Below are 15,047 nucleotides of genomic sequence, written 5' to 3'. Positions count from 1 at the left end.
TTAAATAACAGTGAAGTTTACATTCATTGACTTATTGACATAGAAAGACATTCCTGCACATTTCATTAATTGCTAATAAGCAGATCAAAAGAGTATTAATTGTATCAATATGAACTCATTTATGTAAAATTATATGTATTTGTGTATACAATGATTACCTTAACAACTAATCCATTTAGGTGATTTTGACTTTCTTCTTTGTATAAAACACATGTAAGAATAATATATATATATATATATATATATATATACTTACACACACACACACAAACTGTACATTATTAAAAAAAAAACAAAACTCTAAAAGCCACTTTGTGAAAAAAGAAAGCAACTGTAAATCTAGTTGATTATACCATCATGCAGTATCCTGCATTCAAAATGCATATGGTGAGAGCACAGCCAGTTACCACTGGTGAACGCAATGGAATAAAAAATTATGAATGTACTCACCCACCAATCACCTGGAGTCCAGAGAATTTGCAAGCATCCAAATCACTGCCACTTACTATTCGAGCCTTAAATCAAAAACAAGAAAAAAACAAAAGAAAAACAAACAGGCTTTTAGCATACCGAAGCTGCAAATTCATGAATTTGGGACACGAGTCAAACTGCACTAGACATGTAACACCTAGTATGACAGATGCTAAGCAGGGTCAGCTCCAAGTCAAAGCTACTATGTTTTTGTGAGTGGAGGTTTCACAATTAGCTGTCAGCATTTAAACAAAAGCACTGGCACAGTCCAGGAAAATATATCATGTTCCCAGTAACACTTGCCCTTAAAACTTGCTAGGTGCAGTGAACATCATGAATCAGTCAAGGAGATCATGATTAGCCAGACTTAAGAACAGATGCTGAGTTTGACCGTAGCAGACCCCGAGGCTGGCAAGTGTAAGCTAAAGTAAGCGCAGCTGGCAAGGTGTAACCTCTTCATAAATGCAACATATCGGGGGGCACACTGAAAGGACAACCAAAGAATGGAAAGCTGGGATATCATGCACATCTCACAACTAAAACAGAGGAACCAAAACAGGTCTAATATGTCACAAACAAACATGTACAAAAGACAAGGTCCCTCAGGAGAGAAGAAAAAGTATGATTTAAAACCTTTTCATCCACAGAACTGCTATCTGAAAGAGAATCAGGAAAAGAAGGAATAAATGTTAGATGGAGTACTTTAAGAAGTCATTTAAACATATACATGAATAAAATGTTACTAGTTTACATTGCTTAAAATCATAAATAAACAGAATTTCAAGGCTGAACCCCCAAGGGGAGAGAGATATTTGGCCTTCATCATTTAAAGAGCTGGAAAATGTGTCCAAATACTTGCAGAATATCAAAAGTTGATTAAAGGGTTTAATGGAAGACAATGTGTCATGTAAAGGAAAAGAACACAGTTGAAGAATCAGAAGTCCTAAGCCCCATCTGGGGTTCTGCTACTTATTAAGCACATGGGGCAAACTACCAAATTCTCTGGAGTCTGGAATCTAGACCCAACTCTGCAAAAAAGATACGAATATTGTGCTTATTGGCATCCAAACATTGTTCAGAGAATCAACCGAGATGAATATATGTCAAAGTAAACCCCAGGTGACTACACAAATCAAGCACATTTTATTAAGGGATTATTTATTTATGGCTTGTCATAGAGACTCAAGTACTAAGAAATTAATCAAATATACTCCACTCTGCAAAACAAACAAACAAATAAACAAAAAACAACTGATGCCTGAAAGCACTTCAGTGACTTAAGATCACAAAGCTAGTGAATGGCAGAAATGGGACACAAACCCAGGGCTCCTGATGCCCTAGCTGCTGCCCTATAGATCCCATTTTTCAGGTAAGTTGAACAAAGCAGAGAGACAGGGGTGCTGGTGCACAGTTTTCCAGCCCAGTTTAAGATACATCACAGGGTAAACATTTCTCAGTTGCAACTTCCCTTGGGCCCAATGAACAATGGTAAATGATGGGCCTTTTTTTTTTTTTTTTTTGGTGGGTAGCAAAGCAAGGTTTATTGAGCAAGAACAAAGTGATAGTATGAAGCTCCCAAAGAGGGAGTAGACCCAAAGAAGTTGCCCGAAATAATTTTTTTTTTTTAACTCAAATCTGAATCTACCAAGGTCCTCCTAGCATGGTCCATTTTTTACTTTACATAGTAGCATTGCTCTTAAATTTATTAATTCAGTTTTGCTTATTAGTATAAAGCTGGAGGAACATCTCTATGAATTCAAGTTGGCAGAAAGCTAGAGCTAAAATGACTTTGGAGTTCATGGAGTCAAAACCTTTCATTTTTATGGATGAGCCCCAGCAATATAAAGATTTATCGAGGCCATGTAGCTCTCTGACAACTTTTATTGATAAAAAATATGAGATGTATTTGTTTTCTTAACTCATTAAGTATGGCTTGATTAATTACTTGGCAATATTTTTGGCTGTAGTTTAGATATTTCACAGTATCTCAGAATTAGGTCTTTGAATATAAAATAGGATAAAAGCACAAGTAATAAAAACAGATCTTATTTCTGGCCATAAAATAATTAAGATACTGTATTCAATATAGAAAGTTAAGCATTAAATAACAATACCTCCATGAAAACTGTCACAAACATAATATAAAATCATAAAATAATTTAATATGAGGTAACTGGTCAGTAAATATGCACCTGCTTTTCAACAGGTACCAAAAAGCTATTTGATAAAATTTCAAAGCAAAACCATCTAAATAATTTTTAAACATATTGAAAGTTGATTTGAATGAATCTTGAGCTTAATATGTTAAAAAAAAAAAAGTTAACTTCCAGAGACATAAATCTAAGTGTAAAGTATTAGAGTATTCCCATAATTCCAAGCAAAATGAAAATGTCCACAACCATCATTTTAATGTATTTCTTGAAATTCTGATAATATATTAAAGCAGACCAATTAAAGCCAAAACAAACAATACAGATGTTAGAAGGCAGAACAGCAGAACAGACACAAAATTGTTATTTTCATTTCAAACCCATAAGACAAGTCACCTGGAAAACTGTTAGGGTTAATAAAATAGGTAGCAACATGAACATAAATAAGAACAGTTATTTCCTACAAACCCACAATAACTAGCTTGAAAAACAAACAATGACATGAGATCTGATTTCAAATATCCATTACTTTGACATGGTCTCCTATTAATAACTGGATTCTATATTAACCATTCCAACGAGTAAAGGTAATCCTAAAGTCAATTATCTTTCAACTGCTGTATCTAAAACATTTCAACTTTTTCATTCATTATTCAATGTTTCCCTCATTCCTTCACTGAATATGTATTTTTATTAATTGCCAACAAATATATTTTGTTCACTCCTACTCCTTTCTCATCTACCTGCTATTCTGTCTTCCTTGAAAGCTTTCTAAACAGTTAAAATGACACCACTTCCCGGCCACCCGGTACCTAGAGCAGAGAGAACAGACATGTATCTAAGGCAGGCTCATGAGCCCTCATCACATCCCACACTTTGGCCGCTATTAAGTTCTTGCCATTTCATCTTCATGCCACGCTCTTTGAAATCTGCGTGCCTTTGCCTTTCCAGGTTCCTTCTTTTGAAACAAGCACTCCCCTTCCTCATCTAGCTGTCAGCCTCCAAAACTCAGTTCAAGCATAACCTTCTGTCCTGGAAACTAGTAACGTATCAGGGATTCATAGCTTTTGTGCAGGAGCACTGCGCGTTGCCTTCCTCCTGGCTAAACCTCATCTTTTGTCAGTTTCTCCACCTGCAGTCCTCCTAGATAAAAGTGTGTTTTGCCTCCTCTTTCTAATTTCTAGTACATTTCTGAAATATAATAGATGACCAACAAATGTTTGCTAAACACTGAGTGAACAACCTTAAATAAGCTACCACACTTTATGGAAATATCTAAAAAATCCAAATAAAACATTTCATCTTCCCGTGTAGGAAGATAAATTGTTTTACAACACATTTATAGATTTAGTTGTTAAAATCATAATGGCAAGTTGTTGTAGGGTTAAGAATAGTTCAAGTGTAACTGGATTAGTAAGTCAAAAACATCGATAACCTTTTAAAAGAAGAATTATGAGGAAAGTCTGTAAGGATTTTAAAAATCTGTACTAACCAAATATTACTGTCCCGGCAAAATAGATTTAAAGATAAATTCAACAAAATTAGCCAAATAATAAACCCTTGTACTTAAGAATTTGACAAATAAGGAAGGGTGGATTGTTATCGAAGACAAATAACTGGCCAAAAAAGGCTGCTTGGGGCGCCTGGGTGGCTCAGTGGGTTAAAGCCTCTTCCTTCGGCTCAGGTCATGATCCCAGGGTCCTGGGATCAAGCCCCGCATCGGGCTCTCTGCTCAGCGGGGAACCAGCTTCTCCCCCTCTCTCTGCCTGCCTCTCTGCCTACTTGTGATCTCACTCTCTCTGTGTCAAATAAAAAAAGTCTTTAAAGAAAAAAAAAAAAAAAAAGACTGCCTAACACATAGGTCAAGTATCCGTAATGCTTATTTATATCATCTTAAACAATGTCCATGAAGTTACGGATGCATTAATTAAATATCAAGTAAGAGAAAATAAGTAAAAATAGAAAGAAATACTTATGAACTCTTTGGAATAAGGAGATACATTTACTGTTAGAGGTAAAATTCATTAAGTCTGTTATGCACATTTAGCACTTTAGTATATAAAAAAGAAAACGAAACAAACTTGCTAAAAACACGTATGTTGGTATGCTCAGTATATAAAGAACTCTTACAGGTCTCTGAAAAAAAAAAATGACACTACCCTCCAAAATTGGTCAAGAATGTTACCAGATAATTCACAAATTAGAATGCAACAATGGTAAATCATGAAAAATGATATAATTAATTAAAACTATGCCTCATCAGATCATAAAATCAGTAAAAATCAGAGTAATGATATGTTAATGGTATTAAAAGTAATATTTAAGGCTGTTAAAGATGTCATTAATCTGACACTGATGCATCGTTAATGACACTGAAAACTAATAAAATTTTTAGAAAATTTTCAGTGTTGTCTAGTAGTAGACTGTTTTAATGAGAAAAATTTTTTGAACTTGATGCTAAGGAAATTATTTTTGTTACAGATTGAATTATGTGCCCCAAAATTCACATGTTGAGGTCCTAACCCATAGCACCTCAGACTGTAGGCTTCTTTGGAAATAGAGCTGTTGCAGGTACAATTAAGATAAGGTCATTCTTGCATATGGTGGTTTCCGATCCAATATGACTAGTGTCTCTGGGGAGACAGATGCACAGACAAGAGAAACACCATCTGAAGATTGCAGCTCTGCAGCCACAGGCCAAAGATATCTACCAGGTAGTAGAAGAGAGGCCTGGACAGCTCCTTCCCTAACATTTTCGGAGGGAGCACCGCCCTTTCAGCATACCTTCATCTCAGACACCTAGCTTCCAGAACTGTGAGACAAGAAGTTTCTGTTCTCTAAGTCACTCAGTTTACCGTACTTCATTTTATCATCCATGGCAAACTAACACAATTTTAAGTCATGAAAAAAAAGTAATGTGTAAATATTTGCACATTATTTACCAAAAGAAACCTGGAGAAGGATGCGTAATCAACTCTAGAAATATGGGTTGAAAGTTATGTTCTAGTGATGTCCGGGTGGCTCAGCTGATTAAGTTCCTGCCTTCAGCTGAGGTCATGACCCCAGGGTCCTGGGATTGAGTCCCACATCAGGCTCCCTGCTTAGTGTGGAGCGCTTCTCCCTCTGCCTGCTGCTCCCCCAGCTCATGTTCTTTCTCTCTCTCTCTAACAGATAAATAAAATCTTAAAAAAAAAAAAAAAAAAAAGACAAGAAAGTTATGTTCTATGATCTTGATTCAACAATTTGTGACCATTAACACTATTTTTTTTTAAAAGATTTTATTTATTTACTTGGCAGAGTTCTCAAGTAGGCGGAGAGGCAGGCAAAGAGAGAGAGGAGGAAGCAGGCTGCCCACTGAGCAAAGAGCCTGATGCAGGGGTCAATCCCAGGACCCTAGGACCATTACCCGAGCCAAAGGCAGAGGATTTAACCCAAGGAGCCACTCAGATGCCCCACTTGTGACCATTAAAATAAACATTTAAAATACCATCTAAAAATGTAAAAAATGTTTATGTATATATACATATTAACATATGTAATAAAGGTTTAATATACATTATACATGTATCTATTACATTTTATACACACACACACACATATAATCAATACACACACACACACACACACACACACTCATTCACAATGGCTTTGTTCCCTGACAAACTGCCTTTTGTTCTACATGCAGTTGTTTTGCCTAGTCAAATTCTGACTAAACCCTGTAATTACCAAAAAACCAACCCACCAACCAACCCTCGGTTAGTATGGATATACACTAGTTAGTATGGATGTTAGTCTGGATGCTGCTTGTCTCAAAACTCCTATCATTGCACAAGGTTGTCTTGCAGTTCAGTGACTTTATGTTGTTAATGTCAGACCACAATGCGTCCCTCTACTTTATAGCGAAACCTCCTCTATAAACAGGATTAAAGTGAAGTTCCAGGGACCATACATTTTCATAATGTCTCGGAATTCCATAAGCCGGGTATTTGTGTTTTTTAAGCTTACAAAATATTTACTAAGTGAATATCATTATTTAATCACACTGTATAAGAACTTTAAAGCTATTAAACTTTTAAGAATATATGTGATCTAAGTGTGTCTTCTGAGTACTGAACTCAATGTTTCTTGTGTGAACATCCTCAAGAAAGAACTATGAATGTGCTTTAAGGCAACATGTGACCTCCTGAGCACTCAATTTCCCCTCATATGTCAGTGAAATAAGAGGGTTTGGCCAGCGTGTATCTAAAACTTCTAGCTCTAGATTCTATGATTTTTGTTTCTCTAGATATAATTTTTAGTGTAACAACTATTTACTCACCAGTTACCCCTCAAAATATTAATATCTACTACCTAAATTTGAGATACAATTATTTCACAATTTAAGATAAAGGTAACAATTGTGTTGTGTTTCTTTTCTTGGTATTTTATCCTTGTTGGAATACTTTTTGAAGAAAATTAGGTGGAAGAGATCTGAAATCTTATAAAGAATCTGAGTTCTGGATGCCTATCTAGCTTAGGAATTTCCTTAAACTTTTTTCCTCTAATGCCCTTCCTTGCTCCCCAATCCTTCAAGGATAACGCAAAGCTCTCACTAGTGATACTGTTCACTACCCACTTTGGAAACAGGTTTGCTTTCTTTCCAAGCATATCAAAATACATAGGACTTTTAAGACCTGTATATTATGCCTGAAAATCACAAGATGGGAGCTGAAAACCATCCAGAGAAGAGCCTATATTGTAACCAGAAAATCGTTCAATTTCCATTGACCTTTACAGAGTACCTCCTATGTGTTAGACATTTTGCACAGCACCTTATCTGCTCTTTTATTGAATCGCATCAATTGTTCTGTGAGGCCATCAATATTCATTAGATCTTGCCAAGGCAGAGGAAACCCTTTGGCCTGGCTCACATTTCTGTTATAATTCTGGATATAATGGGGTGGGTACTGAGTGAGATATTAATGCTCATATCTCATACACTTTTTTGTTCAGTTATGGACTTGGGGGGGTTAACCTAAAAAATGAGAGACAATAACAATACCATATGGTAAAGATATATGAAAGATATGAGTAAGTTGGTGGGGGAACACAGAGGAAGTATCTCCTAACTCTGCTGCCAGAAAGGACAATGGATTTGTAAACAATTCATGGGGGCAATGATTTATGAATGGGCGTTTGTCAGTTAAATGAAACCATTCTTAGAGGGAAAGAATTTGCAAAGGCACTGAAGCTTGAAAGAGTATAGAGTATTAGGAACTGAAACATGAGAGTGTGATAGTAAAGAACTTTAAGAAATGAAAGGTTGATGAACAGGGTTTATTGCATCAAAATCTTGATAGATTCTATTAAGTAATTTAAATTATACTCTAATTGTAATGTAGAACCACAGACTGTTTTCAAGCAAGACCGTGATGCATCACATGATCAGAGTTTTATTCTGTTTTTAAAAAATCAAGGCCAGTCCTCTGGACAATGAGGCAGAATAAGATGATATACAAAGATTCTGCTCTCTGCCCCACTTAAATCACTACTCTACACCCATGCACAACTGCTAGATTATTTATTTATTTATTTATTTATTTGTAAGCTCAGGCTCAGCATGGGCCATGAAATCATGAACCTGAGATCAAGAGTCCCATGTTCCATCAACTGAACCAGCCAGGCTCCCCAAGTAAGTAACAACTTTTAATATGTTGTATACCCGAAAATAATCTAACATTTTGTGTCACCTATACTCAAATTATTATAAAACTTTAAAACCTATCCAAGCTTAGGGTGCCTGGGTGGCTCAGTCAGTTAAGTGATTGACTCTTGATCGACTTCACTCAGGTCATAATCCCAGCTCTATTTTGCTGAGACCAAGCTCTGAGATAGGATGGGCTCTGCACTTAGTAGGAAGTCTGCTTAAGATTCTCTCTCTCCCTCTGGCCCCCACCCCCCCACCCCCATGCTCACTCATGCACTTTAGCTTGCTCTAAAATAAGTAAATAAATATTTATTATAAATATGCATACACACACACACACACGCATGAGATAAAAACAATGAGTGTGGAGAAACAATAAGGAACCTTTCCATCTATCTGGAAACATCAATGGGAAAAAAAAAAATCTACCCAGGATAAAGAAAACCTCAAATCTATATGAAAATGTAGGTAAAATTTAACTCATATGTAGAATCCATAAAGCAGAACAAATGAAAAGCAGAATCAAATCTATAAATACAGAGAACTGAGGATGACCAGAAGGTAGGAGGGTGAGGGCATGGGCAAAATGGCTGAGGGGGAGGAGATACAGGGTTCCAGTTATGGAAAGAATAAGTTATGGAAATAAAAGCTATGGCATAGGGAATATATTCTATCATATTGTAATAATGTTGTATGGTGACAAATGGCAGCTATCCTTATCCTTGTGGTGAGCATAGCGTAAGAGTTGTTCGATCACTATGTTGTATACTTGAAACCGATGTAAAGTTGTGAACCATACTCCAAAAGTTATGAAAGAAAAATTGCTTCTTTAAAGCATTAAATAAAATTACAATTCTTTATCAAGACGGGTTACAAAGAGACCATGTACATATGAATGATATCATTATGTAAAAAGGATGTAACTGAAGATGCAGTGGAAATTTTTTTTAAAAGTTCAAAGTGTGCTACGAACATCTTTATGTCAATACAAAGACTTAAGGTAATTTTCTAAACACTAACAAAAATATAAGAGGGCATGTATTGCAAAAGCACTGGGTGTAATACATAAACAATGAATCTTGGAGCACTGAAAAAATAAAATAAAAATAAAAAGAATTACTAACATTTATTCAAAAATACAGGAAACTAAAACCATTAATAAGGAATCTTTATTCAGTAGGAAAATCTCCCCAAGACAGAACACCAGATGGTTTTTTAAAAGTTTTATGAAGTCTATATTAAACAGATAATACCACTGTAATACAAATTTGACTACAGAAGTAAAGTGAACACATAGAATGGAAACAGAAAGAAAAGTGTATTTCCTGAGGCTAGTATAGCTTGCTATTAAAATCAGGAAAAAATGGTACAAACTAATATTCTATAACAGTATCATATAGGAGAACTCATAAGCAAAATCCTAAATAAAACTTTTGTATTTGATCCAACATGAGTGGACATATTTACCCAGATTGGATTTACCCCCAAAATAAAATAGTGCTTTAAAAATATAAAAATCTATCAGACTTTTGCTTCCAGAAAAAAAAAAAAAAGAGAGAAAATGGATAGACTTAGTGTCCCTCTTACTCCCACTAAATAAAACTAAAAACTTTGGACATAATATATAAAATAAACACATACAAAGCTCTGAAAGTTGGAGATGGCACAGTGACTAATGACTGTGACTTTTGACTCAAAGTATAATACACTGATGAGTTTTATGGCTTTTCTGTTTGCCTCCAATATTCCAAACTGAACATTACAACCCAGAGATATCAATGGCGCAGACAAGAAAGGCTCCAGGGAAAACTTACTCTCTTTAGCAGAGGAACCAAGAGGAACAGGACACTCAGACAGAAACATTCAGATGATAATTAACCCACTCCAGCCAAACATCACACACAAAAAATCCTGTGGCCCCCATTTCCACTCCTGTCAGTGAAAGTCAAAAGGAGTACCTAGACTTCTACCTTTGTTGGACTGTAATGAGTACTCCAACCCTCCATACTGACTTGAGTGCTGTCAGAGAAGACCACGTAGGGAGTTGGAAATCACAGACAGCCTGAACTTCTCCCATACAAAAGTAGTAATGAGAAATCCTTTCCCTCCTCACTCGAGTTTTATTTAAAGAGGCCTAGTAGAAGGTAAGAACTTTCATAACAAAAAACTCAGCCATAACAAAAATCACCCCCTCCGTATCAGTGGTGTCTACACAGGAAGCAGCAATTAGGCACCTGTTCCCTTCTAAGCTAGGGTAGTATAAACAGAGACCCAGTGGAACAGTGGGAAGGCTCAACTCTCAGTCATGCCCACCACAGTAATAAAAAGTTCCTCCTGCTGGGTGTCTATGAACACCTAGAAAAAACAAACAAACAAACAAAACAAACAGACCTAAATTTCCATCTCCACCTAGAAGAAAGGAGTCAGAGTTCTCACTCAAGTACTGGAGCACTGTCAGACAAGATAAAATGCATGACTTAAGTAAAACCCAAAGTCTTATGACAGAATCCTCCAAATGTCCATATTAAAATCATTTGTCATACCAGGGACCTCAAACTGAATGAGAAAAGACAACAGTTACCATGTGATAATCCAGATGTTAAAAGGATCTGAATTAGGCTTTTAACATAGCCAATTAAAAATGTTTCAATAATAGTTATAAATATGTCTGGAACCAGTGAATAGAAAGTTTTACTGAAGGAATAGACAGTCTCAAAGAAATTGAAGATATGAAAAACAAATGGAAATTTTAGAAATAAAAAATACAGCAACTGAAATATTACTAAGTGGATGGACTCAACAACTACGTGAAAGAAAAATCAGTGAACTTGAATATAAAACAGTAGAAATTACACAGTCTGAACTACAGAGCCTGAAAACAAGTGTTAGGGACACTTGGGATTATGATTAAAAAATGTTAAAATATTCATCTCACTGAAGTCAGAGAAAGACAGGAAAAAGAAGAATAGAATTCTGAGTCTACTCAACTTTTGCTTTAACAATATATCAGACTGAGTAGCTTAAGCAACATTTACTTTGCATAGTCCTGGAGACTGCAAAGTCCAAGATCAAGGTGCTATCAGATTTGATTCTTGGTAAGGTCTCTCTTCCTGGCTTACAGAGGTCCATCTTCTCATTGTATGCTCCTGTGAAAGAGTGAGCTTTGATCTCTCTATTCTGATAACACTGATCCCACCATTGAGCCCTACCCTCATATAACCTCATCTAAACCTCAGTAACTCTGAAAGGCCCTATTTTCAAATACAATTAAGTAGGAATTCGGGCTTCCTCATCTGCATTTTGGGAGGACGCGTTCATAACAGAGCTGGAAGTGTGTTCAATAAAAAATGCCCGAAAAATTCAAGTTTTGCAAATGCTAAACAGAACACAAGTCCACAGAACAAGCTAATAAACCACACACGGGAAAAACTGAAAAATTCCTGTCAAGACAGATCACAAACGTCTGAAAACTAAAAGCAAAGAAAAAATGTTGACAGTAGGAAAAGAAATGGCACACTATCTATAGGGGAGAAAAAATTTGAATGAGAATGGATTTTCTATCAGAAACCATAGAGGCAGAAAGGAATGGCGTAACACTTTTCAAGTGCTGAAGAAAATGATCAACCTAAGATTACATATTCAGTGAAAACATATCCTCAGGAATGAAGAGGCAATCAAGACATTCTCAGATGAAAGAAAACTGAGACTTTATAACCAGCCAACTTACTTTAAATGAATGGCTGAAGAAAATTTTCTGAACAGAAAGGAAGGAGTCTTGAAACATCCAGAAAGGAGAGTGAACAATAAAAACAAAACTATAGGTATATATAGTATGCTTTCCTTTTCCTCTTGAGTTTTCTAGATTATGTTTAATGGTTGAAACAAAAAGTTTATCACTATCTAATGTGGTTCTTAATGTATAAAGAGGAAATATTTAAGAAATTTTACTTTAAATGTGAAAGAATAAAGTAATATGGTGGTATAGATAAGGTTTTTGCACTTCCCTACAACTGGCAAAATGTATTCACCAGCCAACTTTGACAAATTATGTATACATAATGTGTAGTAGGCAAATTAATGGCCCCCAGAGACAGCTGTGTTAATAATTCTTGGAACCTGAATAATGTATTTACATTTAAAAGGGAAATTAAAGTTGCAGACAGAACTAAGTTTCATAATCACCCAATCTTAATATTGGAATATTATCCAGAGTTATCTAGTGGGTCCAATGTAATCAGAATGACACTAGAAGTGGAAGAGGAAGGTAGATTAATGAATTCAGAGTGATGCAATATTAAAAAGCTCAATACACAGAGTTGGTTGATTGTCCAACTCTGGGTTTCAGTTCAGGTCATGATTTCAGGGTCATGGAATTGAGTTCTGTGTCTGACTCTGTGCTCAGCAGGGAGTCTAGTGGGAATTCTTTCCATTTTCCTCTGTCTGTCCCCTCCTCAAATAATAAATAAACCTTTCAAAAACTGCTCAACATACAGTTGCTGGTTTTGAAGATAGAGGAAAATGTTTATGAGCCAAAAAATATAAGTACCATCTAAAATCTGGAAAAATCATTGAAACAGATTCTTCCCTAAGCCTTTAGAAAGGAATACAGCAGGGCTGACACTTTGACTTTAGTCCAGTGTAGCTATAACAGACCTGCCACCTTCAGGATTCTAAGATAAAAATTTGTGTTGTAGTTTGTGGCAAATTTCAAGGAAGCAATAAAAAACTTATTCATAATATGATACCTAGAATTGTTACTCAAAATGTTATACAAAGAGATACACTGAAAAACTCAAAGTGTACAAGCAATCTATAGAAATGTAGAAAAGACAGACAATGAAAACCAGAGAAAACAGAAGACAAAGAATAAAGTAGCAGATTTAAGCCTTATCAATAATTGCACTAAATATAAATGGTCTAAATATATCAAACTCAACACACACAAAACAGACAATCATATTAAAAAGTGGGCAGAAGATATGAACAGACACTTCTCCAATGAAGACATACAAATGGCTATCAGACACATGAAAAAATGTTCATCATCACTAGCCATCAGGGAGATTCAAATTAAAACATTGAGATACCACCTTATACCAGTTAGAATGGCCAAAATTAGCAAGACAGGAAACAACGTGTGTTGGAGAGGATGTGGAGAAAGGGGAACCCTCTTACACTGTTGGTGGGAATGCAAGTTGGTACAGCCATTTTGGAGAACAGTGTGGAGATTCCTCAGGAAATTAAAAATAGAGCTTCCTTATGACCCTGCAATTGCACTACTGGGTATTTACCCCAAAGATACAGATGTCATGAAAAGAAGGGCCATCTGTACCCCAATGTTTATAGCAGCAATGGCCACGGTCACCAAACTATGGAAAGAACCAAGATGCCCTTCAATGGACGAATGGATAAGGAAGATGTGGTTCATATATACTATGGAGTATTATGCCTCCATCAGAAAGGATGAATACCCAACTTTTGACGGGACTGGAAGAGATTATGCTGAGTGAAAAAAGTCAAGCAGAGAGAGTCAATTATCATATAGTTTCACTTATTTGTGGAGCATAACAAATAACATGGAGGACATAGGAAGATGGAGAGGAGAAGGGAGTTGAGGGAAATTGGAAGGGGAGATGAACCATGAAAGACTATGGACTCTGAAAAACAATCTGAGGGTTGTGAAGGGGTGGGGGGTGAGAGGTTGGGGGAGCCTGGTGGTGGGTATTATGGAGGGCACATATGGCATGGAGCTGGGTGTGGTGCATAAACAATGAATTCTGCTACACTGAAAAGAAATTAATAAAAAAATTTAAAAACACAATAAATATATCAAATAGAAAAAAGCTTAATGGGATAGATAAAAAACATCATTACCTAACTATATGCTCAGGAACTCAAATATAATGATATAGACAGGCTAAAAGTAAACAAATGAAAAATGTTACACTATACAATCAAAAGGATATAGTAGCTAACCTAATATCTGATAATGTAGACTTTAAAGCAAAAGAAAACTAAGAGAGACTCATGTATAATGAGATAAAGGTAAATCCACCAGGAAGACAACAATCCCAAATGAATATGAACCAAATGCAGAGTTGCAAAGCACGTGAAACAAAAGCTGATATAACTTAAACGTAGACAAATCTACAACTGTCAGTCACTTAAATCCCCACCCTACTCTGATGAGAATAATCAATGAAAATATTAATACATGAAAAGGTATACCATATTCATGAACTGAAACCCCTAAGATACAAGTTGCAAACTGTCTCCAGATTTTATTCATACACACACACACACACACACACACACACACACAAACACACACTATAATACATATACATATGTAAAAATATACATACTATATGTATGTGTGTATATAATATATAAATTCTTTTTTCACGACTTAAAATCATAGTAACCAAGACTGTGTGATACCAGTAGAAAGAATTAAACTTTGATCAATGTAACAGAGCAGAGAACCTCGACAGAGACCCATACAAATCTTTTTATGATTTTTATTTGACAGAAAGAGACAGAGAAAGAGGGCAGACAAGCTGGAGGAATGGCAGAGAGAGAAGTAGGCTTCCTGCTGAGCAGGGAGCCCGATGCAGGGCTCAGTTCCAGGATCCTGGGATCATGATCTGAGCCGAAGAAAGATGTTTAATGACTAAACCACCCAGGCACTCCACAGATCATTTTTTATAAGGATGCAAAAGCAACTCAGTGAAGATAGA

The 15,047-nt window shown here is 35.9% G+C and overlaps 1 protein-coding gene across 1 annotated transcript in view; it reads right to left on the bottom strand.

Annotated features, from left to right (window-relative positions):
• UNC13C (unc-13 homolog C) overlaps positions 1-15,047 on the bottom strand; it is a 612,072-nt gene that overhangs the window by 466,205 nt on the left and 130,820 nt on the right. The window contains 2 exon segments of the mRNA XM_032342611.1: positions 451-515; positions 1,105-1,127. Of these exon segments, the coding sequence (XP_032198502.1) occupies positions 451-515; positions 1,105-1,127 (88 nt within the window).

The sequence above is a fragment of the Mustela erminea genome, chromosome 5 (assembly GCF_009829155.1).
Source record: "Mustela erminea isolate mMusErm1 chromosome 5, mMusErm1.Pri, whole genome shotgun sequence".
In the NCBI taxonomy this organism is placed as follows: domain Eukaryota; kingdom Metazoa; phylum Chordata; class Mammalia; order Carnivora; family Mustelidae; genus Mustela; species Mustela erminea.
Note: the sequence above shows the minus strand (reverse complement) of the source record. Positions and strands in the feature narration are given on the sequence as shown.